At 37.6% G+C, this 27,416-nt stretch overlaps 1 protein-coding gene across 1 annotated transcript; it reads left to right on the top strand.

Moving 5' to 3' along the window:
- The first annotated feature begins 1,106 nt into the window (after positions 1-1,106).
- mosmoa (modulator of smoothened a) lies at positions 1,107-27,416 on the top strand. The gene is made up of 3 exons (XM_034029781.3): positions 1,107-1,965; positions 17,448-17,660; positions 22,586-27,416. Exons 1-3 carry the CDS (start codon positions 1,860-1,862, stop codon positions 22,768-22,770), a joined length of 504 nt encoding a protein of 167 aa, XP_033885672.1. The 5' UTR covers positions 1,107-1,859; the 3' UTR covers positions 22,771-27,416.

Here is a 27,416-nt window from a genome sequence, read left to right as displayed (position 1 = left end):
AAGCGCACAGGGATGACTTTAACATAATAGCAAGACTGGTTCTTGTTGAAAATTGGGTTTCTTTTTTTTTGTTTTTTTTTTGGCAAAAAATACAGTGCCCCAATCATGTAGTGTGTTACTGAGGATAGCAATACACAATACAGGGTGCATCTCTTGAATCATTTCTTTTTAAAATGATAACTCACTGGCAGTCATCTTTTAGGAGCAATACATTCCTTTTTGGCTTTTGATTAATTTCTTGAACCTTCATGTCATGCAGTGCAGTTGAAAGCTTTGGAGCCATTGTATAGTAGTTACTTCTTCCAGTCAATTTGATGTTGAAACAAAAAACTATCATCCATATAAAACATTTAGATATGGCTAATTCTATGCCCATTATGGCTCATTCTATACTCATTTTCACAGTTATAGAGTGAATCGAGTGGGGCTAATGGTACTCCAGGCTGCCAGAATGAGAAATCTAGCCTGAGCTGTTTGGCTCTCTGCTGCCTATAACGTCAGTTTTCATACTCAGGAGAATTAACCATTTAGTTTGTATAGTAGAGCCGCAGCAAAAGACTCACACAAAAACTAAAAGCTTGATTTAACCGAAATAAGTATATTAAAAAGCGAATGGCTGACAAGACAAGTAGTAGTCATTTATTCCTCCTGTTTTTAAATTTATGAACATTGTTATTATTATTATTATTATTTATTTATTTCTTAGCAGACGCCCTTAGCCCTAGGGCGACTTACAGTTGTTATAAAATATCACAGTACAAAATATCACATTGTAGTATCACATTACAGAATATCACATTATAGATAAGAGCACTTATAAAGTAAAATCAGTGGGGAAAAAAAGATCAATTTCAAATGAACAAAATAAGGAATACAGTAAATAATTACATTTACGACCGAGTTCGACTAAGAGCAGTTCAACTTATAGTTATAGTTAAACATCATCTGACTAATAACTTTTATTTGATCAGAAAAGGGTTCAAAGCAAAAATACCAACAGGCTACTTAGCAGCAGTAGCCCAATCCAATGTTTATTAGGAGGTTATAAAACAGCCTTGCATTTATTCCCACCCCTCCCCCTCTACCCACTCCCCACTACCCACTACCCACTCCCCACTGCCCACTCCTCGAACTGAGCTCTCGCGATATCAGATGTCCCCTGGACGGAATGTTGCCGGCGCTGCTGCTTGATATCAATGGGCTCGTTCAAAGGAGAGAGTGACAACTGGAGTTGGGCCAGCCCGAAAAGCAATAACGGCGATTCTATTATTATTAAAAATGCATGTGTCCGAAAATATATAAAGCAATATTAATAATCACAACGTCAACGACCCATTTTTGGCTACCACCAAATATATTCGAGCGTCAAGCAAGAAGGATAGCTACGGGATAGTTCGAAAAATAACTAGGCATTCCATTTTTTTTTTTATTCCCTGTGTTCATATGCGAATTCTGTGGCGTTGACGGCCGCGCAGAGCTTTGGTTTGAACTGCTGTTTAAATGGTGCTGCGGTGGGCTCGCTGGAGAGGAAAAGCCTTGGTCTCAGCAGGCCCCTGCGTTAAATAACAATTTCGGGACTGCTGCCGTCGCCCGAGGGGAAGAGAAAGAAATGTGAACAAAACTCCACGGTTGTTGCATGTTCACTCTCTAAATGGATTGCATGGCTCTGGTTGCGGCAGTGTATGTGAAATGAGAGAGCTCGCCAAATGGAAGGAGTGATCCTTCCGCCTTGAGTCTCCGATTGGGGGGAGGTCGTGGTAGATTAAAAAAAGAAAGGGAACCCCCCTGCCCTGGTTATCAATATTATTGCTAGTTTGTTTCTCCCCCCTCGTTTAAAGCCGTGTTGCTTTGGCTGCGATATGGATAAACTGACTATCATTTCAGGATGCCTCTTCCTGGCTGCCGATATATTCGCCATCGCCAGCATTGCAAATCCGGACTGGATCAACACAGGGGAATCTGCAGGTAAGGAAGCCACCCCCAGCACCAACGCTTTTTTTGCAAAATATATTTTATTTTTATTTGCAACAAAAGAAAGTTTCAAAATATTACTACTCCTTAATATTAAAAAAGGACGTGCTTGATGTAAATTCTATTGACAAAGATCTCTTTTGCCATCATTCTGTCCATGTTGTGTTTGTTTACGTTTTGGTCGAAGTCTCTCAAGCATGTTTATAAACACAACGCTTATATAAGTGTTTCTGTAAAAGCGAGGTGGCTGTTTTTACAATATACAACCACTTTAACGCAAATAAATAACTAGTATTATTTTTAATCTTTTATATATGTATTAAAAAATACTGTTCCAGAGCCAGTAGAAATCGGGGGGGGGGGGGGGGGGTGATGATTTTTTTTTTTTTTTTTTTAAGAAATGACCACGCAACTGTTAGTACTGTTAAGCAAATGCAGATTGTTGGTCATAGCCGACTGTAACTAAATACTAAAAATTGCAAAGTTAAACAAACGGAGGCATAGCTGTACAAATGCACCATATGACGAGTCAGTCTAAACATGCCGGTGTTGCAGTTGTGAAAACAGAGATCTGTAGTAGAATAATGGGTGCGTTCACGGAGATCATTCTGTGCAGAATCTGACCAATTTGAACGCATCCATTGGTTAAACTGGTCCGATTCTGCACGTGAACGCACCCTGTTCTTGGTGGTCATATACTGAGATTAGGGATGCTTCCCTTCCTAACCTCAAGTATCTGGATAGTGAATCGCCTGTGTAAAAATGAAGGCTGATTTTGCTAAACTGAGATGGGACATTCTCCCATAACTAGCATTTAGAAATTCATCAGCAGGATTTTGTTTAAGATATGTAGACAAACGTTATGGCTACTGCCTCCATCACAATAATAATAATAATAATAATAATAATAATAATAATAATAATACTACAAAAATAAATGATCTACTTCAATAGCTTCTAAAGGGCTAACTGCAAATGTTTTAATTATTTAAAAGTTTTGGACAATCTACAAATGCATTTCATCTGTTAATATTGAGTCGACTTTATGATGCATGTTGTAAAAGTGCCATAAACCTCATGAGTACTCGCCTGTTTGAGTGTACTGTAATATACTAGCACAAATCAGATACTAAACTGGATTATAATGATGTATGGATTATCAGACCGTTTCACATGCTATGTAAACATGCATCTATTAATCTGTAGTGCGTTTCAGAGATACAGTAGACCTTGGTAATCGCTCGAGCAATAGCCAGCTGTATACATTTCTGTAGTAATACGGTGGTCATTGAAAAATGTCTTCTAATTAGACTGTTTCAGTTCTTTCTACCTCGTTATACCCACCCCAACCAATCGATAAGGATGCGTCACTAGTAGGTGTGATGCAATAGCTTTATTGATTGTTATGGTTATGGGAGTATTGCTGAAAGCATTAAATAATACATTTCTTACCATGTTTCATTTTGCTTTAGAAATGCGACTTCAGTGGGAGGACAAAGAAACATTCTTTGAGAATTTAAAGATCATGGTAATATCCCACTCCAGTTAAGACTGATTAGTATCAGTGACGTTTTTACAGCAAGGGACTGCTGGTGACTTGTGCTACTGCATCCCTCTCATAGAGAACCACATGGAGCTTGTGAGCCAGGCCTTTTCGGAAAGTGGTTAAGAGGCTGTGGTGCTGTTCTAGACATGTTTACTGTTAACATGTTCTGCAGTTTCAGTCGAGCAAATCCCTGTCTCCTTAAAAGAATCGCTAATATTTGCCATAGCTGCATGGCGGCTTGCTTTTAGAATATTCTGGGTTCAGTGTTTTTTTATTTCTTTATTTATTTCAGGGCAGCATGTTCACACATAGACGTTGGCATTGATTTGATAAACCTTTAACCTGCCAGGATAATTCACATTGGAATTTTTTTTTACAACATTTTACAGTATAAGGGAATTGTCAAGATAATCACAGTCAAGTTGTTGATGCAGCCCAGGGTGATTTCTCAAGTGCTGTAAAATGCTCAAAAGACAAACCAGTTGTGGCTTATACAGCACAGTATAGGTTAATCAAATCAGTCCCTTACAGTAGCTGCCCAATGTGAAATAATTAATGAAGACCTCGGCTTATCCAGAGAAACAAGTTACTTTTAATACTGTTCACCACTAGTGCCTTGAACTACAAATGTGTGAATAATTGAAAGTCTTCTAAATAACTCCCAACTTGTTAAATTCGAATAACGGACTAAAGAAAAACATAGGCTATACATTAGGTGGAAGTAATGGGTTTTTTTTAAAACAAAATGATATTCTTCCTGTGATTTTAAAGTCAGTTGTTGACGTTTCGTTTTGCGACATATGTGATTAGTTAAGTTTTAAACTCCTGACTTGGTTTCCTGTCTCCTAGGGTTTCTGGTTGTAAAACTGTTGGCTAGACGTTGTGATGAACTACTGTACTTTTTAGGTCTAAATTACAAGATAGTCATCACTTAAATACCTTTAAGTACAAGTTTCACATTGAGGGGGAGATAATTAATTCACCGGTCCTACCCTAAATGTCTGTAATGTAAAAAGGCGGTGCTTGGCAATGCAGAGGAATTTTATGTGTAGAAGGTGCTGTGCAATGCTTTTATAACCCTGGCTGCGTAAAACACTTGAGTCTGTTTTAAATGTTGTTATCGCCAGAGCATAACTTTTAAGGTTGAATTGGCTTGGGTTTATACTTGCCTTTTCTTAATTAAAATGAAGACCTCTCTGTTTAATTTCTGTATCTGTGAATGCTGTGATTTACAATAATGTCTTGGGTACTTGCATGCACCCTTTGTTCAAAGTATTGTTGTTTTTTTTCAAGTGGTATAAACAGCGCGGTTAATGTTGTTGTACATCTTTGTCCATTTTTATTTATTTTTCAGTATGAAGACACTGAAACTATTTTTACTGTTTAAGAGCATTGACCTGTTTAGTTCAGATCAGTCCCATAGATCTGACAAAATACCTTCTCTATTCCATGTGTTGAAACCAGAAGTGCCAGGCTAAATGTTCTTGGGTAATGATGCTTTTCTTTTCTAATTGAGCAGACTTGCATGAAAGTTTGTATCACTTACAAAATAAACTAGTCTTTGGTTGAATTTGACGGTTAAACCAGTTGATCACGTGTGAGCAAATATTTGACTGAAAGCAAATACAGTACCTTCATTAATCTGCAGGAAATGGATCATTTTCTGGGTGCTGTAAGAAGTATTTTATGTTCTCTAACCAGTTTATACCACACACACCGTCTCAAAATTGATTGACTTTTTAGTCCTACCCAAGTTATTTCCATGTTTTCTGGAGCAAGGGTTACTTAATGTATGGTTTGAACTTGCAGGGGTTTATGTTTGTAATACAATACATATTGTTCATGTTGCACAGTCAATGAAGAAAAGCTGTCGGGGGTTTAAGAAAGGGTTTATGTGTTAATGCTGATGGGAAGCTTTCCTTTGTTCAAGCCTAACACATTGCTTTAAATCTTTCAAAGTGTGTGTTATAAAGAACTAATTGCATTTACAGCAGTGCTTCCAGTAGGACTAAATGAGTTTGTCAGGTAGCAGATCCATTGTTTATTCTCTTAGGTGGCCTGTGTATTAAAGTTTCTGCATATCTATCAAGTGTTCAGACATTTAAAGTCTTTCTTTTCCCTTTTTAACTGTGAAGGTGTGGCTCATTTTCTTGGTTATCGGAGAGACTAGTTGAAAGCATATTTTCCCTCCTGAAGCCCTCAAGGCGGTATCACAGGTCATTGTGGAAGAAGAATGTGATAAGCGACTCAAGCCAGTCGCTTATCAAGATACTGTAGTTTGCATGTCATTGCTTTTACATGCCAAATAATGTTACATTTATCAACCTGTGCTTTAAATAAGCGGTCCTGTTGGCTTTCTTTAATTTCTTCTTGCAGTAGTCTCTTGATTTTCAATCCCTATGTGTGTACAGTTCTCTTGCCATGAATTATTTTTGACACCTTTATAACCACAGAGTGTTCAGTGTTAAACAGAGCATGTGAAATTCAGAAGTATCTAAGGAGCTAAATTACTTTCCCATTATAAGCATGACATTTTAACCTCAAAACAAATAAGTGTTGCAGTTGAATACCAAAAAAATAAATAATAATAGTAATAATTCTTTCAGCTAATTTAAACTCTGTATTTATTGCAGCTACATACAGAAGTGTTTTTTTTTTTTTTTTTTTCTTTTAGAAGAATAATTAAATCAAATGGTGAATGAGACAGTACTGTGGAACGGGAACATTTGTTTTAGAATCAAGTAGGTACTGTGTGGTTTTTTTACTCAATGTTATAGACTTTTTAGCAGGTACGGCTACTGTATGCAATATTGAGTACAGTCTTGTTATTCAAAGGTAAAAAGCCATGTATACAGTTAAGCACTATTCCCTTTAATGGCAGTAGAATTAGTGCATTATCAATGAAGTATTTCAGTGTCAACGTGTGCTGTTTTTTTCTATAGAAAACTGTCAGATTTGGCTTGCTGCCGACAAGTAAGGAAGAGTAAACTTCTTAAAGGCATTGTTCCCTGTTTACGACACAATTTCCTTGTATTGAAATACACAAGCCTTTTATATGGTCCAGACTAAGATGAGGAGGCCAGTTTAGTGTGTCCAGTCGATACTCGCGCTTATTAGCTCTAGAGGAATATTCATAAGAGTTTATGAAGTAAAACTAATGTACAAGACTTAATATACGTAACCCAGTATCAAGGTTTTTTTTTTGAGAACTGCAGAAAAAAAAATCAGCTGCAGTCCTTGAAATTCGAAATAAATGAATTTATTCCAAGGTGAAGGTTTTTTGGTACTGTTGGCATGGAATGAATTGAGAAGCATCATGCATTTCAGAGAACAGCGTGATTGAGTATTTGGACATTGATTTAATGGAACTGGTAAGGCTTTAGTGACTTTTCCTAGAAGGTCATTTATTTACTTTCAGTACAGTACGGCGTTAGACATGTCCACACTACTGAATTAAAGAAAACAAAACAAGATGTTAGTGAAGCGGAAAGTGTGAATGCGGTGTACTGTGTACACTACAGTATATACAAATTAATTCTCCTGGGTAAATTGCTCCCTACAGAGACTCTGTTGGTATTTATCATATTTTAAGCACTGATTGTCCCAGAGGATGGTCGCCTCTCTTTGCCACCTGCAGTCTTTCCCTTTTTAACTTTAATTAGAGCTGGCTCACTAGATTAGCCCTCAATCCATTTCTAAGTCTTGATTTGCTTATGTTGAATGCCAGCAGAACAAACATTGGAAATGAAATAATGTGTGCAATAAGGGGCAGCATGTACTTTTATACAGAACAAATAACTCTAACTGTTCTGAAAATTATTTAAGTACGGTATAATCTTCCTTTATATTAATATAGCACCGGACAGTGATTTACACAGGGTATATTAACACTTGTGCATAAGTGGCCAACTTACTTTCCAATATCATCCAATAATGATAATGATAAACAACACAGTGGTAAAATAAAACACTAAACAAATCGATACTGAGTCTTTAATCTGATAAACTAATCTGCCATTGGGTAGCAAATGTTTCTATTTGGATAGGATGCTTTTGTCTAATTTTAGCTCAAGGTTGTAGGATTCAGGGCATGTCGTGAGAACAAGTTTGAAAGTAATTGAATATGAAAGTCTGCAAGGTCGAGTAGTTGAGGTTGATTGTGAAAAATCAGACCTGTACTGAAATAGTTTGAAATGCGGTGGGCATTAGTGATGCCTTTCCTTGTCGCATTCTGTTAATGGATAACAGTAGGATAGCTGTGAATTATGTGTTTGGTTTGTTTTGTCATTTAGGATTTACTTGGATGGATGAATAAACCAAAGCACACATTGTAAAAGCTGCATTGTAATGTGTCCTAATGAACACTGTATTCCTGTTGTGATTTTATAACTGCACAACTTTATACCTTTTTTATGGAATGCTTTCATGGCCAATTAAGCCTTTCTGTAAACAATTATTGGCCTGTTTCATTCGATTTTGCATAAATCACTGAACTGGCTGTCTCTTTCAATAATATTGTTTAATGTATAACCATTGATTTATGAGGAACTGTTTAAAATAAGTCAGACCATCAATCCTGAAGATACATGGTATGGTCGTCTTCCCTTAGGGAGTCCCACTATTTGCTCTGATTAAAAATTAACACTCTGCGAGGGAGGCAGGCTTCTCCTAGCCTTTGTAATTAACGAATCTTCAAAGGTGCTTTGAACTGTTAAACTACTGAGGTAAGGTCTTTTCATTGATCTTCGATGAACTCTTGACTGCCTTAATTAAATGGAATATTTACTTGGGACTGGGCGCTTGCACTTCTCGGGGGGGACGGGGACTGTTTCTTATTTACTATGCATGTGTTCTTCATATCACAACATGTATTTTGAGTTCAGTGGGACTATGATAGTGCCCAGTGCACTTCTACCAGAAGTGCACTGGGCAGTATTGTATTAAACCTTACCAGGTTTGGTATTTATTCAGCTGCTTTTTTTTTTTTTATAAATTTAGTCGTTGCCAATTATTTATTATTTTCTCCCAATTTGGAATGGCCAATTATTTTTTAGGCTCCGCTAACCGCTACCACCCCTGCGCTGACTTGGGAGGGCGAAGACGGACACACGCTATCCTCCGAAGCGTGTGCCGTCAGCCGACCGCTTTTCTTCACACTGCGGACTCACCATGCAGCCACCCAAGAGCTTCAGCGTCGGAGGACAACGCAGCTTACAGGCAAACCCGCAGGCGCCCGGCCAGACTACAGGGGTCGCTGGTGCGTGGTAAGCCGAGGACACCCTGGCCGACCTAACCCTCCCTCCCCCCGGGCGACGCTCGCCAATTGTGTACCGCCCCCTGGGAGTTTCCGTCCATGGTCGGCTGTGGAATAGCCTGGACTCGAACCGGCGACGTCCAGACTATAGAGCGCATCCTGCACTCCACGTGGAGCGCCTTTACCGGATGCGCCACTTGGGAGCCCTATTCAGCTTTATTTTTATTTAATTTTATTTCCGAAATCTTATAAAATGTGCTCATGACATCCCTGCAGGAGGATGCAATACATAAGGCTGTACTATGCTCTTTAGTAGTAAACAACATGTATTAGTAAAACAACAACTTTGTTTTACATTTAGACAAATATTTTAATGAGAGGTCTTCACACGAACATCCTCTCTCGCTTAAGGTATCAAAGTCAGTTTTGGGTGGGGTCTGTATATCTTGGGGGGCCTTGATCCAAGAAAGTCTGGGACCCCCAGCTCTAATATAACTCTGCAGCGTTTTCTAAGATCAAATGAATCATAACTATAAAAAGCTCTCTGAACTTGGTGCTCTGAAGCAATGAAAGGATATCAGTTTACAGGTTAGCCCTGCAAAGTTAGACATGGTTTGCAGATGGAGAGGACGAAAGCACAAGAGGAAAGGTTAAGTACCAGAATAGTTGTCCGTATTTCAACAGCTCTGTGTAACTGTATGAACAAGCTACACTGCTGACAGCAAGCCAAAGAGAAATCTAAATACAGCGTACTTTTGATATCGTTTTGTTTTAGAATTTCCCTGACATCCCTACTGAGCTATTAAAGTTGGAAAACATGCTCAAAACAATCGAGAATAAATCCATGTGGTGATGAGCTAATGTTGACAATAAAATCATACTTTCAAAGGAGCATATGGTATAATCCTCCCCATTGAGTCATGTTGCAGGAGGCTTCTTTATCCCCACATTAGTCATGTAATAAATATCCACACAAACTTACTTTACATTGTCTGATTAGCGTAATGCACTCACTTTTTTAAATGATGGTCCCTCTTACCAAATAGTCCAGATTTAAGTTAATATAGCACATACTTATGTTTATAAAAGTGAATGTAGTCTACTATTCGACTGGTGGTTTAAAATATTCAGTAGGTCAAAACTTTGCTGATTGTGTCTGTGGAACATTTAAACTTATCTGTTACTTGATGCATGCTTTTGTTTACGGAGAAAGTGATGCACATGGGAGTTATTAGGTTAGAATGTTTAATTGACATTTACTAATTGTCAGGTAACCAGGGAGCTAATTGGGAACAAGCAGCAGTTACTGTGCAACACTTTTTTTGTACCACAAGGTAATCCTCCTCCTCAAAACTCAGTTGAGTTCAAGTCTTTTGCCCAAGAGGTGTGTTGTGATTAAACCGTGTTTATAAAAAAATAAAAAGTGAGAATTGCGCTCTGTTTCTCAGTCTTATGATTTATTAGTTTTTCCTTGGTAACGTCTTACAACAATGTGAGATTTGTAAATGGTTTGTATGCTTGGCTGTACTGTGCAGTAGTTCACAAAATGCTAGTCAAACTGTGAGTATGCTGGGAACTTGTCTTCTAATTTGGGCCAGTGTACTTTCGTTTTCCTTTTGGGAAAACACATGCAGGTGTTTTAGATCAGAAACAGTTTTGGCCAATTCAAAGTAGAATGACTGTACTGTACAGTATTTAATCATGTTTGTTCTGTACACTGTGCACAGTACAGCTATGGTCAAATGTTTTGCATCACCTATAATTCAGTATTTTAACGTAACATTATTCATCAGGATTCATGCGACTTTATTAAGCAAAATTCTGTAGGGTGATGCAAAACTTTTGGCCATAGCTGTAGTTATCTTGAAGCCCTGTGACAGCATGGTTTTAATAGACAGTGATCATGATAAACAGCTGATTTGCAGTAGAAAGTGCAGAAAATACTACGTTACGGTACTTGCATTTAAACTACTCTTTTCTTAAGGGAAAACAAATGGAATTGTTAATAGTGAAGAACTGCAGAAGAGAAGATAACGCAATCATTATTCAGAAACTGTCCTTGCAACTGAGCAGCGCCTGCCAGTATCACTTCTTGCACCACCCCAACAAATGATTTATGCAAATCAGGCATGCTAATTTGCTTCGGCTTTCAGTTAATTTTCCTCAAGCGTTTATCTTGTAATGCAGTTTGAGAGGTCTAGCGCACAGCTCCGCGCAAGACTTTGCAGAAGGCATGATAGCGTGCCTGCTTGTCGTAATGTAGGTATTCTGTTGTTCAGCTTGAGCAGCAGGGGACTGACTGGTATTGGGAAATATTTGTAAAATACAGACATTAGCCTCTATTAAATCCTGAACACTTTTTTTTTCTAAGCGAGTCTAAATGCTTTGGCTATTGTACAGTCTTCTCCATCACATAGCAATTAGTTCTACAGCTGGTAAACAGCCCTGGGTGTAAACAATGTGATCTCTTTATTCTTGGTATTGGACACGCAGCTGATGAAAAGGTGCATTAGTCCCACACACACAGACACACACACAACTAGCCTCCTGTTTATGTGGGGTAGAGACCAGGCCTATATTTTAAAACCAAGAATTCACTATGGGGCACAATTGTTAAAGAACTTCTATAACTGCTAACGTCATTTTGTAATCTAAATACCATGTCACAGTACAGTATTTTTTGCCATGAATTTAAAATAGTTACTCATGCATTTTAAATCTTTTTCATGCCATTTTTTTTTTAAAGCATGGTTAAAAGATGATGTAAAAAATATATATATATATTTTTTTTTTTTAATGACCTGTGTTCCGTTACACATCCGATTTGATAACGGGCCAGCAGCGCTGGCATGGTATGGCACCAGAAAAGCCTTGTCCTGTTTCCACTGCGGCGCCTCATGACTCCCCTGAGTTGTTACTATGATGTGCCAAGAACACACAGCACTGTTCAAAGTAATACATCTAGGTTAAAGAATGTTTTTATCAATATGGTAAGCTGATGACGAATGGTTCCTGGCCAGAGGTGCATTCTGTAACCTGTTTTGTACATGACAGGATACTGTACTAACAAAATACTTTGCAAGTCGAAGGGATGTTTAGATAGGTTTGTTTACTATTGTGAAACATTGCAACCCTCAATTGCCCAGTCACTTTTACACAACACCCTGTTTTTGATGCGAGCCCGCGTTACTTTTTTCACAACCATGGCGAGTTAAAATATACTCCTCCCTTGAGCCTGAGGAAATGCGATAAGTTTACTTAATTAGTTGTTGTATGTTATGCCATCTAGTTAGGTGGATCCACATTGCAATGTTGCAAATAAACATACTTGTAAACATCTGATTATATTAAAATATTTAAACTTTGTTTAAACAGGTAAACCTATTGTGTGTAGTGGTACTTTACCATAGTTTAGTGAATGCATGCTGTGTCTTGAAAATGTTTTGAATTCACCCCTTTAGTGCAAACAGGAAAGTTTATTGAATGGTTTGGCTAATGACAGATGACCAGAGTAAACAGGATTTCCCTTTAACAGCCAAAGGCATTCTATTCTAAGGACCAAGCTGTTTGTGGCAAAAAAGTGCCAAATGAAAGCACCCAGGCTGATGGCATTACAGCCAGGTTTGTGTGAGGCTTGCTTCCTTCACTGAGACCTGTCTACAACAGCCTTAGTTACAGAGCTGCCATTTTCTGCTATTTTAAGTTTACCTACTCCAGATGCAGGTGGTAAGAAGCTGAAATGACCTTCTCTAAATGATAAAATTATTGTTTTGCCTTAATTTCTCACACGTATAATTTTACAGTAGTACAGCAGTCAATAGTTTGTGAAAACATCTACTGTAGTCTGTACGCAACTGTGTAACACAGAATCGCTTCCTGTACTTAACAAATCGTAAGCTCTGGCTTGCTCCTTGCACTTATTCGCCAGACTCATTTGATAGCTAGTATTTTGTGCAATGCATCACAACATTGTTAAAGGATATATTTGTTTCTTTTCTTTGCTGTTGAAGAGCTCTTGCACCAAATGCAGCGAACCTGCAGACACACAGCAGACGAGTAGCGAGGTTTCTGCATGCTAAATGTCTAATTTTGCAATTTACCATTTCCACCCCTCATCTAGTCATTCCATGAGGTAATTATTTGTTGTGGTCAGTTTTATTGTGGCCTTAAAAACTCCAGTGCTTTTACAGTACCTTTCTGGAGACAATAGTTCCAAATAATCATCATACTAGTTTAGGTAATTCTACAATGGAAGTCATTATAACTGCTATTGTATAAGGCTTCCCCAGATATTTTTAATTTGACCTACAGAAAACGTCCCTGTTTCTGTTAAACTAACTGAAACCGAAGGAAAAATAAGTTGTTTTTGGAAGACAGGCAGGTGATCTCAATGTTAATATGAAGAGATGCTCTTGATAAATGCAGGAGGTAAACTGTGACCAGAACATCACATTGTTGACAGGATCACCTCTTTTGTATCAAGGGGGATGTTTGGCAGATATTCTTGAGAGTTTGCTCTTTTCTGTCAGATTGTTTGAATTTGGACTTCTCCCAGGATTCTCTTATCAAGGACAAGCAACGAGCCTGTCCAGCAAGATAAACGGTGTCGGCAAAAACAGAACATCAAGGGAAGACTGTACATCTAAAGCTAATTGCGATCATTTCACTGGATAGTTGACGAGTACTTGCAAGCACTACGCCACAGAATTCCCAGTTGTGCTAGCAATGCAAAACGAGTCGTTTTCTACAATGTGGCATTTAAGTTCCTAACAAACTTAATGTTGTTGTGGAAAAAGTGAGTCACGGTATTAGCATTAAACTTTGCCCTCTTGCTTCATTTAGCACTTTTTCCTGAGCTGCACTTCTACCACATACTCTCCATGCTGAATATTTTACATGACACACACACACACACACACACACACACACACACACACACACACACACACACACACACAAACAAAACACACACAAACACACAAACACACTTGTTTGATTGTTTATATGAAGTCTGGCTTAAGGAATGGTGGGTGAGCAGCTTCCTGTACGAAAAATCTGGGTCACAGCAGTACGTTTGTTCTTTCTTTCATTAAAAAAAAAAAATGTAATTTGTGGTGCAGGAGTAGGGTATTCGGCTATATCCAATCTATGTGCTTAATCTGCAAGTTAAGGATTAATCAAAATGAAAAGAGGTCTTGATAGAAGTGTATCTCAGCTACACCTACTGAAATACAATTGTGTGTGAAAAGAGATTTAGATTTATGAATTTATCTTCAAAGCCCAATCCTGTATTCTTTTCATGTTTTTTTTGTATATTAGCTATAACTATTATAGATTTATGCAGCTATGCAATTTTTAACCCCAATATGTTGTACATTAAAAACTTCCTTTTTTCTAAATTTAAATTATTACCAATGCTTGTAAGAACCTGTTGAGCAGCATACTGCAGGAATGGAAATTCACACATTCCAGGTTCTGCTACAAGCTTGATTAGCCACAGTGTATAGGTAACAAGATCAGGTGTATGTTATTAAACTCCTAGTAAAACCAGGAAAGGATCAAGTTGCTATGCAATGGGAGTGTTATATTTCCATTCCTATACTGTACCATGTATTTCTCGTTTTGGTTCCACTGTAGGTCAAGTGAGAAAGTATTACTCCCAACTGTCCAGGATCCACAAATAGGGTAAAGGAAAGATGTTTTAAAGAGTGTGAAATAAGTAAACTAATTCCTAGTTTCACAGACACCGATTAACACTAATCCTGCACTATGGTATCCAAGTCAATGTAGTCCAATTTCAAGGGTGCTTTTCTGAGCGTCTGTTGCATTGTGGGGTACCAGTTCAAATTTCTCTCCTGAGTTGTACTGTGCTTCATCATTGTTGTGCCACAGGGTGCAGAGTTGAAAATGTATTTTTATATGAAAGGTCTCCTGAGTGCTGAGAAACAGGATGTATTAAAAGCATGTCCTGACTCTGTGTCATTGTTGCAGGGGAAGAACGTGTTGTGCAGCATACTGGTCTTTTGGGGTGTCTCCTTCGTAGTTCTTGAAATAAAACCAACTAAATCACGTTCCCATGGTGATGTGGGGTATGGCCTGTCAGTTGCTTCATTAAAAAAAAAAAATGTTGAAAAGAAGCTTATGTATGCGCAACTGTCGCCGCACATTGAAGTACAGTTGGGAGGGAGATTACTCTTTTTTTTTTTTTTTTTTTTATATGTATATAATTTTTTGTCCTACTGCCTGTGCATTATGCTGTAATTTGTTACACAAAGTAAAAACTGCTTGGAGCCTCAGGTCAGCACTAACATAATGAGGGTAGAGTGTAAACAGGAGGAATGTGATGTGCTGTGGGATGATGACAATCTAGTGCAACACTGATACTGAGGTGTTGAATTTACAGTGCAGTGTCCAGGGTGGTCTTTGAAAAGCAAGGTGTTATATTAAGATGTACAGTTCTGTGGTTACTGTATGCAGGCATTGTTTTTGCATCCTGATGCTTGTTTTAAACAACCATGATCTTTGAGGTACCAGGCAGTATGTCTTTGGTAGAGGAATTAAGTACTATTACTAATAACTGTATTATTTGCTCATTCAGCATACAACCCATTCTATGTACATGTTGTAGGCTGGTGTTTGTGAAAAGTACTGTATTTAAAGGTTACATATGAGCATGTGAGGTGAATCTTTTGGAACAGGGATGAATAAATCTGCCAACTTGCAGCAAATAGAACATTAGTCATAGTCAGAACATTCAATATTTAATAGTAAATATGTTTTTACAGTATTTTCTTAGTTGCATAGCAGGGATGGAAATAAGACTCCCATTGCATAGTGATTTGATCCATTCCTGGTTTTACTCTGAGTTTAATCACACACATTTAATTAATTATTAGTTTATTTCGCAGACGCCTTTATCCAAGGCGACTTACAGAGACTAGGGTGTGTGAGCTATGCATCAGCTGCAGAGTCACTTACAACTACGTCTCACCCGAAGGACGGAGCACAAGGAGGTTAAGTGACTTGCTCAGGGTCACACAATGAGTCAGTGGCTGAGGTGGGATTTGAACCGGGGACCTCCTGGTTACAAGCCCATTTCTTTAACCACTCCATGAGCTTGTTGTTAATCAAGCACATAGTACATAGTAAAACCTGGAACGGGTGAAACTGCTATGCAATACGAGACCTATTTCCATCTCTGCCTATTATTCATAAGGGCCACTGTCGCACCAAATGTATCTACCAGGTATATGTTTTTTGGTTACCAGTATTGTTAAAGTTTTAATTTCCATTGGGGATACTGGGGTGGTACAGTGAATGCATTTTATACATGTGTGGATTTTTACCTGGGTGTAATAAAGAAGGTGCCTGAAATAGTACTGCATGTGTAAAATGTGTTAAATCTGTGTTACTCTATGCTTAACAGGGTTTTAAAAACATTTAAATGTTATGGTATTCCTAAAAAGAGAAACGTTGAAGTGTCCTTGATTTAATGTCAGGAAGGTAAAACACACACAGGCTCGTTTTGTAATCTCATTGTCCAAATAACCTGTAAATCAAATAAAAAAAAAAAAAAAAAAAAAAAAAGAATTGACAAACCTAACCTGCTCAGTCTTCAGAGGATTGCATCGGGCAGGAACTATCTGCTGTAAGTTAGCATGCTTGAAATAGTCGACTTGGCTGACTGCCTCACTCTGTCTGCCCGGAGGGTAACTTCGATCTGGCTTTGTTTTATTTTATTTTTATTTTTATTTTTTTTCCCAAATCCCACATGTTGTCTGGATCTGTCAAAGATTAGCAGTGATGGAATCCTTCCAGGGACAGTTTATCTTAAAACATATAACAATTAAAGCTTGCAATAAACTTAAGCGAAGTAGACAAAGGTTTTGGCAGGTGCCTTCATCGGTATATAGTGAATAGTGTAGTAGCCTGTATAGTCTAAACTTTTGTCGCAGAATCTTATAAAAAAAAATTGTTTTGCATAGAACCAGTACTGAGAACGAAAGCCTGTCCAACCAGGATTCTGTCCCTCTCTATATAAGTCATCTATAAAACGGTCTATCAGTGTATAGTGTAAATTCAGCCCAGTTGATTGTAGGTGTTGGATTACGTCAATTGCGAGGGAGCACTTCTAATGGGATTCAAAAGCCTTTTGTTACACCCACCTGGGATTCAGTACGAATCATCAAATATTAATCATTGGACCCGTAAGGGCCAAATATAGTACACTTAATACTGTACCACACAACCTGTAGCTGCTTATGCTAATTGTTACATACTAGCAGCATTTCTCAATCCATATTTTTACTTTTACAATCAAGAACAGAAACATAAAACTTAAAAAAAACTAGATTAATTTAAAAGAAGACTAGATTCTGTGCTTTTAAATTAGTCCCCCCCCCCCGTAGGAAAGAATGGTGTGCTAACAAGGGACGAACCTTGATGTGCCCAATGGCCTTTTCTTGTTCCCAAACTTACCTTGTGTTTAAGAACAAAAACATAACCTGTTTGTTGTTTTTATTGGGTAAATTGTGCATTTGTCTAATTTTTTGGTTTGTGTACAGTTAGTAAATGTCATATTGTAACACCTGCCACGGTGTGGATGTGAGCTGGGTAGCTGAAATAATAATTATAAAAACAATACAGTCACGCTTATTTATTCTCTTGTGATTCCAGGTGCACTCACAGTGGGCCTTGTTCGTCAGTGTCAGACCCTCCACGGACGTGACCGGACGTGTATCCCGCCCCGGCTTCCTCCAGAATGGGTCACAACACTTTTTTTTATCATCATGGGGATCATATCATTGACTGTCACATGTGGCTTGCTCGTGGCTTCACATTGGCGAAGGGAAGCCACAAAATATGCACGTTGGATAGCATTCACTGGAAGTAAGTGCCATATTGGTTCACATAACAGCTGCTAGACTGACTTCACAGATCGCGTGTTGTGTTTCGTATATAACTGTTTAGCTGTATATTAAAGGAAACAACATTAATTAAAGGACAATGGGCAAAGGTGCTGTATGCAGTTGATGCCGTGCTCCTGTTCGTTTTGAAGAAAAGGATTGATAATATCAACTGATTTAATGTAATTTGGTCTTACGTGAATAAAGCAATATTTACTATTATATCAAGAGTTCCTTTTTATCAATCTTTCTTTGGTTATGCTTTCCCTTGTATTTACAATTAACTGAAACATGGTGTCTTTCAGTAAAAAAAATATTATTACGATAGTTAATTATTGCTGACGGATTGCGTTTGCTGTGCAGAATATGCTTTGGTCTGTGTTCGTGTCAATTGACCATTTATTTTCCTTAATTTTTTTAAAATCAAAAGCAAACCTGCATAGTTATAGGGGGTCTATGTAAACTGCTGCACTTTAAAAGGGGAACTTGTATCGTACTGTATCATCTTTATTTGTAGCCACTGTAACTAAAGTTCAACTTCTGTAATACATAACCCAAATAAGCTGAATTTGTCTAGAGGCAGCTAACAAACGTAAATCAAATCCATTCAAAAAAAAAAAAAAAAATGTATTGACCTTTCTTTGTAAATGGATCCTCTCAAAGTAGCCTGGACTGGTGCCCATACAGTACATACAATGATTTTACATAATAGAAACTATTATACAATAGATCTTCTGTATTGAGTAACCGTAATGTGAGACTGGATATGAGTTTCCAAAGACAAAATGCACAAATTAAAAAAAATAAAAATAAATAAAAAAAGAATATGCATGTAGCAACCCAATTCTGATCATGGGGACAAAACCAGTATGGTGAGTGATTGTTTTCTTTATGTCTATATAGTTAATGGGTGATAACAGTCTGATAAAATAAGATGAAAGCAGTGGTATCTGTAGAAAACCACACACTTTACACCTCCAGATAAAATGGTACAGTATCCCTGCAATGTGATATAATAGTTGACATGAGTAACAGATGGAAATTGTTCAGGTTCCCTTTTAAAGCTTTCTGATTGTCACCATTTGTACCATGAGTCACTTCTTTTGATTTTTATTATCTTCTTGTGGGGGTGGTGGTAGGGGGAGGAATCATTAAGTAGGGCATGCGTTAAGAGAGTGAAGCAGCAATTTTTAAATGTTTTTTTTTTTTTTTATTCATTTTGATGAAACTAGTGACTGAAGTCTGTATGTACTATTCTGTACATCTTGTACTTTTTAAGCTTAAAGATAACATAGCATGCACCATGTACTATCTGTCTAGTTAACAGGAAACAGTTTCTTGGATATAGGCTTAGTGGCAAAAAGTATACAGTTTCAAATATCATAAAACTAAAGCAAAAATACATTCAAGATACAACTCTACTTGTCATTCCCCTATTACATTCAACAACCTTGTCATTCATATGTAAATATAGAAATATGTTTATTTCTTAGGAACAGTTCTAATAAGAGGTCTTTTTTTGTGAAATTGCAGCAAATTTGCTGCTTTTTAAACAGGTGGTGAGAAGAGGTTGCATGGCCAGCGGCCATGGTATATGAAAGGGGGCTCTGTGCCACGATGACAAGACCTCACTGTCCACAGGAGTGATACCCAGGCTACTGAACAGGTTACTTATGCCTGTTCCAGTTGCCATGAGGTCACAGAACTGCAGCTCAGCGTGCTGCAACATATGGCTGCTCAGCAGGACCAGACCGTAATATTCATTGCTGTCTGGATACCTTGGTGGACTAGCCAGACCGCTTAAACCTGCAACCAAGCCAGCGGGTTTGAGGAGCACAATGGAGGATCACCTGGTGCTCTGTTAAAATGCAAATGCTTTTGTGACAGGACCTGGTGTGTACGATGCGGGAGAAGGGCCGTAGGTCCCAAGCAATATAGACCAGCCAAAGATCCATAAATCTCTTTAAAATACAAAGACTGCTATGTTCTTTACAGCCCAGACAATAGCTGTTACTTTTTTTATTTTTTTTGTTTTGTTTGTTTGTTAGTAGCAATTGGCCCCTTTCAGAAATAACTAAATATGTATGACCTAGATAGTGCTGTGCTGTAGTTTCCATGTTGGAATTCTCCAGAGATGCAAGCAGCACTACTTATAAACGAGCTGTTTTCTAGCCCACATCTATATACAGCCCTGGAGTAGGATGGATTGCAGAAGGTGGTGGTGCTGGTTGTAAAACAAAGGTACTGTTGTTGTCCATAATAAACAACAGTTTTGCTACAGGTACTTTTTAAACTACCAAAACACACCCTTGTATTTTCATAGTTTGTATTCCCAGCTGGCATTTTAGCTTTGGATTCTAGCCAAAATTGGCTCATATTTGAACATCGGCAGACTTGTTTAACAAAAAACAATAATTAATAGTGTTTCAGTGAGTCTTTACTGTCGTTTGTTTGTCATGCAAGTACGCAGTTGCTGGGATGAAATTAGATGCTTGAGTAATTTAAAATTCCTGATAGACGAGTTATAGTGCACCTGTAAAAGGGTTGTCGTCATGTTGTTTCAGAGATTGCCACAACATTCCTTCGTTAACAGGGTCTGCTTGTATGACAAGCTGTGCTAGTCTGACAGCTGACTGCCGAGCCAATGAACTGCTGGCATATTTAGAAATATGTAGGGCCATCTGTTTTCCTTTCAGTTATTTAGAAGTGGTTATCTTGCTTTTTTTAAAAGATCTTGATAAAGCGATGGAATCCAAATTGTCATTTATTTTTAAATTTCCACCTGCCTGCGGGACGGATTTTTAGGATCAAAGTTGGCTTAAAAATTATGAATAATTGGGACTCCACATTAAGATATAAATGGTCTCAAGATTCCAGTTTAACAGATACTAGATCGTAGGCATTAGACAAAGTTTTTTGGGGGGGTGTGTCGCCAAGCCATATTATTGCTGTATATTGCTGGGTGCAGGCTTTTATTTTGGTAGGAAACTTGATATCCTAGTCTTTCAGTGAGCAAAAATTATTCTTCTGCAGAAGAAAAAAATAAATCCGATTAGCCATGCATATCATGTGTTTCATTTTAATAAAAACACAAAAGCAACCGAAAAACAGAGATACTGTTTCGGAAATATCATATCATTGAGCATTGTATTTGGAAAGCTGACAAACAGAATATAGAAAGATGTATCAAAATATTCAGTCGGAATACTATCCCTTATGCATTTTATTTTATATTTGAAAACCCTCACAACGGTTCCCCGAATGGCTCACCTGGTAAAAGCATTGCCTCGCGGCGTGCAGGGTGAGTCATACAACCAGTGATCGCAAGTTCCAATCCTGGTTGTGCGAAGCAGCCGGTCTTCGCTGGGGAGCCCAGGGGGGCACCGCAGACATCCGCTCTCGAGTTCCTGGGTGTATAAAGATGCTGATTGGCTCATGGGATTGGAGGACGCCCACTGAGCTCCGGGTCCCTGAGCTGTGTGGGGAATAGCCGTGGTGAAGGAGAAAAATTTTAAAAATTGGTAGATAATTAGGGGTAAAAATAATTGGAGATTCTAAACTAAAAAAAAAACAAAACCTCAGAAGTCTTACAACTGCAGTTTGGAACCTCTTAAACACACACATTTATTTTTGATAGGACAAGTTTAAGTTGAGATCGCAATAGAACAGTCTGCTGAATCCACACTTACGCTGTATTTGCGATTGTTTGTGCTGCAGTTAAATGAATTCACACTTGAGTATATTCGTTTATCCTGTATGTATCATGACAGCTGATGAGTAGAAATGCCCTACCCCAAAGTCTCTAGTAGTTTACACTGAGAAAGGCTGAGAGCTTTGCCTGAATAATCAACGCTTGTCAGTTTTTAAAGACCTGAACTGTGAGTCTGTCTCTGGTTTCACGTTACTTTTACAGCTGGATGATGTGGAAGATGAACTGATTACCCAGCAGGCATGATCTGGGATTTGAAAGTCTATTCTGTTCGCTCTTATCATCAAGGCTGCACTGCCACTGACTTCTAGACTGTAAAGTAGAGTTATCGGCATGCCAGTTTCACCATGAGGCCAAATTGTCTGCCAGACCTGCTCTCGCCATCCTGTCTGAACCACTGGACATACTGGGGTCTGCTCGGTTGGTCTAAACAGTGGCAGATCTACATGAACAGTTTGATTTTCTTAACGTTGGTTCACCAATTTTAATGGTAAATGGCGGCTGTATTTGCATATGCCCTTGTTTAGGTCAAATGATCAGTCTTTTTTCAGCTCCACTCTTTGCTCTCTTCACTTTTTTTTCTGGAGGTCAGCCTCTTGTCTAGTCACATGTCTAATTGTGTTTTCCCAGATATAAATACACCATGAGTTTACATCTATTGTAGTTGCTCTTGAGACTAACAAAACCAATTACAGTGTGCCCACTTTGAGACAATGTGTTATTAGGCTGCCTCTGATCAATGCTACTGCTATTTGGCTTCCAGTTCCAATTATAAAAGGAACCTTGGTATTACACAGGAAAATGCTACTTCGTAAAGGGTCTTTATTTTCTTTAATAAACAAAATGCTAATATTCTACCTGTAGAAGTTTTTAATAAGACAGAACTGTGCAACAACATTCATGTTAAGAATTATGATTTGTTATACCTTTTTTAGATTTTTCTTTTGTTTACGAACTACAGCATATAACATGAAGTGATTGGGGAAACCTGTGATTTTAAATTGTCTCCTGTAAAATCTCAACTCTTGCAGCAGGTTACATGCACCTCCTGTGGAGTCTGTGTTTTTGACATGGATAAGGAGACTGAACTCTAGTAATTAACCATGCAGATACCCAAGCTCCAGTTGTGACAATCACTGCTTGTACTGAGAATAATGTGCTTAATGTCTCTAAATCTGTTTTTCCCCCTCTCTTCACAGTGATCCTCTTCTGTATGGCAGCCCTTATATTTCCAATAGGATTTTACATCAATGAAGTGGGAGGACAGCCATATAAGTTACCAAACAACACCGTAGTTGGGTCTTCATATGTACTGTTTGTCTTATCCATATTTTTCACAATAGTGGGGCTACTGTTTGCTGGTAAAGTCTGCTTGCCTGGCTGACTCGCAATCCTCCTTCCTCTTTGTAAACTTGACGTCAAAACAAATTGCATCCTGCAGTTGGGTACTTGAAGAAAGAAACAAATAAAAGGGACTAATAATAAGCTATCTGCGCAAGGAGATTTTTTTTTTATTATTATTTTTTTTAACTTGTTCTCACTGTGCACTTTGAATGGAGAATTGAAGAGCCTTTTCCACAAACTAACAGCAGGACAGCATCTTCTGAACCCACTGAAGCAGTTGCATCTGCACTGTGACACAAAACTGTTAGGAAAGACTGTGTTTCACTCAAGAAAAGAAAGTCGCCTTTTACTGTACCTGTTGCTGTTTAATGACGATGATTATTATTGTTGTTTGTTTGTTTTTATTTTGTTCCTTTATGAGCAGTGGACTTTCAAAACGCAGAAGTATTTAAAAAAAAAAAAAAAAGAAGCAAAAAAACTGTGCTAGGCCAGAGGATTGCAAGACAAGCCTGAGTGGGGCTGGCCTCATTCTTGAGAAGGTTAGCATGCTGTGAAAAAAATCATTTCACAAATAGTGAAGTTTATTTCTTTTTTAAAATGCACCAACTGGACTTTTTTTAATGGTCAGATACAGCTTATATTCTATATACATACAATGCTAGAAATATTCTGGTTGCTTTGCTAGAGAAATCACTGTGGCGTGTGCAAACAAAGTAGGCCTCTTGTAGAAAAGCCATTATTCAGAAGATGTTGATGTTACCTCATTCTTTGTTGTAGCCCCCAACTCTTAACAGCAGGTACCCCACAATCTGATACCCTTTCTCGGTGCAATTGTAGGTAAAAAAAAAAAAAAAAAAAAAGTCCTCTGTACGACATCTTATTTGTATATCAAGGGATGAAGAGCGATTTTTATGTCATTTTAATGTTCGCTCCAGAAATATGAAGCCGACGCCATTATGTCTGAACATATTGACCCCTTTGGTGTCTCTGTATGTACCAGCTGCATCCAAATTGGCTATTTAAAAGAAAGTGATTAACCCACTAACCTTTATTCACTTGGAAAAGCCCACCGGGAAGTTATAATAAATGGCCCTGTTTCCGCTGTTGATCTTCTAATATATTATACACCTTACGGAACAAAAAGATGAGACAGGATTGTTAAATTCCAGGAATGGACAGCTGTCAGCCCCAACCAAGCACTGGATTAGTCCTACAGATATCTGCGATACAAAACAGACAACACACCTGTCTAAATTCTGTATCTTGTAATGTACTTTCTCTGAAGGCTGGGAGGAAAGCTATACAGCACCCTCAATAATAATATAGGTTATTACATTTAAATCACACCTGGTATGTACTTTGAGGGGATATTTCAAAACAAACATTGCATCAAACAAGCTGAAATAGCCAGCAGGTTAATATGGAACAGGTACTGTAGTCTAAAACCCGTCTGACCTCTCTCTGTACCTGAAGAAACAAGGCTGTGTCTTTCTTTCTTTCTTGCTGTTGTAGCTCACTGTGCTCACAGGCGGCTCAGCTAGGCTGCATACAACTTGGCAAACATGTGCAAGCCTTCATTGTGGTTTTTGTTGGCATAGATCACCGCACTTGGGGGAAAGCGTTTTCCTAACAGTGCCAGGAGCTGCCATTAATAATGACGGTTTATTTTAATATATATTTTTGGTTCGTAATAGCATTATTACTGGATTATAACCAATAAGCAAATACTGTACAGGCTTCTAACTTGCTAAATTCTGCTGCCGAATGTGTAAGCATGCCCTATGCGTAGATGTATAGCACAACTTAATCACCGAACCTTTAGAAAAGTGGGACAAGAATTTATGGTATGCCTCTGCAATTGAAAAGAAATTACATTTTCTCAAAACAGTTTGTCACAGCTTTTCTTTTTTTATATTTACATTAAGTGCAATGATTTTTTTTTTTAGTTTAAAAAAAAAAAAAAAAAAAAAGATTGGGCGTTTTTGTTTTTTGGAACCCGTATGTTTGTCTTAATTTTTTTATTAATCTTCATACCTGAAATATTGAAGGATACTATTATTGTTTTTTAATTGGTTTTTGGGAATATACTTGGCTGCCCGTATATAATAGAATCTCCTTTATGTTCATCCAGTGTTTCCAAGCTGCTTGCAAATTACACACTTATTTATTACAAGGTGGCTTTTTTTGTTGTAAGTGGTAAAAAAAAATGTAGAAAGGGCAGCCCGTAGTAAAACAGACAAGTTTCTGCAATCTGGAAATGCTGATGGAATGGGATGGAATGCATAGTTTGAGCCAGACCTGGTGTTTTGGGTAACATGCATTTTAATATTTTAAACCTTAATTTCTTAAGAATTCAGATTTAAATCTGCATACAAAAAACATCCACTAAAAACGCACACCAAAAAAAAATAATTAAAGAACAACCAAAATAGTGAATGTAGAAGACCTGGTTCTTTAATTTTGTAGGAATGTATTGTTGTATTAATGTACCTTTTATAAGATTAACCTCTGGGCCCTGATATCTGATTTGCTTTTAAAGGTGATAGGATAGCATTGTTAGCATTGCAGAGAACTTAACCATATCTTAAATGCCATGCTGGCTTTTCCCAAAGTGAATCGGTCCAAAATTGTTTCAGGATCTGATAGACCAAATACTGTTACTAGCTACCTTTGAATTACTGCAAGTAAAAATGCCTCTTGCATTGTATACAGTATATGTCTTTTAATATCAGATATTTAGCTATTTATTATTTCAGTACACAAATAATTTATTTCTGCTTCAAATCTGGATTTTTTTTTTAAATGCTCATTCCTTGGATCAAATTTTATTGTACACAATCCCAGGAGAATTAAACTCCTAACTTGTAAATTCAGGAACAAATGCCAGACGTTTAAGACCATCTGCTACCAATTTTGTGGTCAGTTGTTGCCCTTTGTACGTAAGAAACCGTAGCAGTTTTGTTATGGAACATCATCATGCTTGATCGTTTATGTAACTGTTTAAGGCAATAAGGTATGTCCAGAATCGCGGGTCTTTTAGCTTGTACATAACTCTGTGTTGTGTGGTGCTATCATGCCTCTTAACTTTTGAATTGGTGTTCCAATAACGAAGTGTGTCACTGCAAAATAAGAAACATTTATTTGTGATCCAGTTTTGCAAAAAGCATTAAAAGATCAGTCGGCATGAAAACAAACAGAAAGAAATGTGTTGTCAACAGCGGAACATTAAAGACTGCTTTGCTCCGACTAGTTTTACACAAACGTGTTGATCTGTCTATATTATTTGGATATCAATGTTTACGTAATATTCTTCTCTTTTTTATCTATAAAGGAACAACTTTGTGTAAATTAGCAACCATCATTTTCATATAAACCTTAAAGCAGCTTTTGCTTAAACCGTCCTGGCTTCTGTTTCTCTCATTTTTTCATGATACAGCGGTTTCTTGCAAAACCCACTTCAAAGAACCAAGCGTACTATTCACCTTAACTTTGCAGAGATCAGATTTCCTGGCAGGTTATCAAGCGAAGGCATCCTGAATCTGTGGAATCGAAGCTTGTGGCCTCCTGGGTTATCCCCACCAGTTGCAGAAGAATTTTAAATTAACCTGGCATACCTTGGCATCATTTAACTTTTCAGATTTTCTTTTCCTGGTAAATGCTACGGGCTGTTGACTAAATCTTACGTGCAACGTTTTCAACCTCGCTGCAGCCTTAAAAACAAGTGTGTTTATTTTCTTTTGATAAACACGTTTTAGAAATGCAGACTTCACAATTGTATTTTAATCAGTGGCGTTTCTTTGAATGCAGCGTTTTGTTTCGTAGAACTGCTTACAAAAATAGTTGACAGTATTGGCTCCTGCAGTATTTATCCTGTATGAGGACAGGGGCAACAAACAATTAAAGTTGCAAGTGGATGTGCCATAGATGTCTCGTGTCTGTGCTATGATTGAAATTGAACTCTCTCCACTCTGTTCCCTTTGTATTGAGATTTGTGATTCATTGTGGGGAGGCAGGGATCATGCCAATCTTTGCATATGAACAGGATCAGCAAATTTAACCAGTTATACATTTAAACTTTGTAGCTGGCTGCATTTAAAAAAGAAAATAATTTTATATATATATATATATATATATATATATATATATATATATATATATATATATATATATATATATATATATATAAAATGTATACTCAAGAAAAAAATGATTTCAACATTTGTAGTTGGGTGGTACTGAATTCATTTTAGACATGTATGAAATAAGTGTGTAGTTTTTGCTGAACAAGTAGTTTATTCCCAGAGCTTAGACAGTCTTACCTGATCTTCTGTCCAGTGACCTTTTTTGTAAGATACCAGCAACTCTGATAGAAATGCGATGGTCCTTCAAAATACAATATGAAGGGTAGAAGTGAAGGATATCGATTTATTTAAATGATTGGCATTTCTTACAAGAAATATGAGCTAGTTATTATATAACCACATGTCAGGAATTCTTTGGTTTTGTGGCATGGCCTGTGCAGTATTTCAGGCTATATTATTGATGTTTTCTATTGGTTGTGACATTTTTAAACCCGTTATTTTGAAAATGAACTTAATATAACTGTACAAAATGAAACATCATTTTTCTTCACCTGTATTTTTGTTATTGAACAACTTTACCAAAATAAATCGTCTACTAAAATGA

Source organism: Acipenser ruthenus, chromosome 13, assembly GCF_902713425.1.
Source record: "Acipenser ruthenus chromosome 13, fAciRut3.2 maternal haplotype, whole genome shotgun sequence".
Lineage (NCBI taxonomy): Eukaryota > Metazoa > Chordata > Actinopteri > Acipenseriformes > Acipenseridae > Acipenser > Acipenser ruthenus.
The sequence above is the reverse complement of the archived record's forward strand: the minus strand, read 5'-3'. Positions and strand labels throughout refer to the sequence as shown.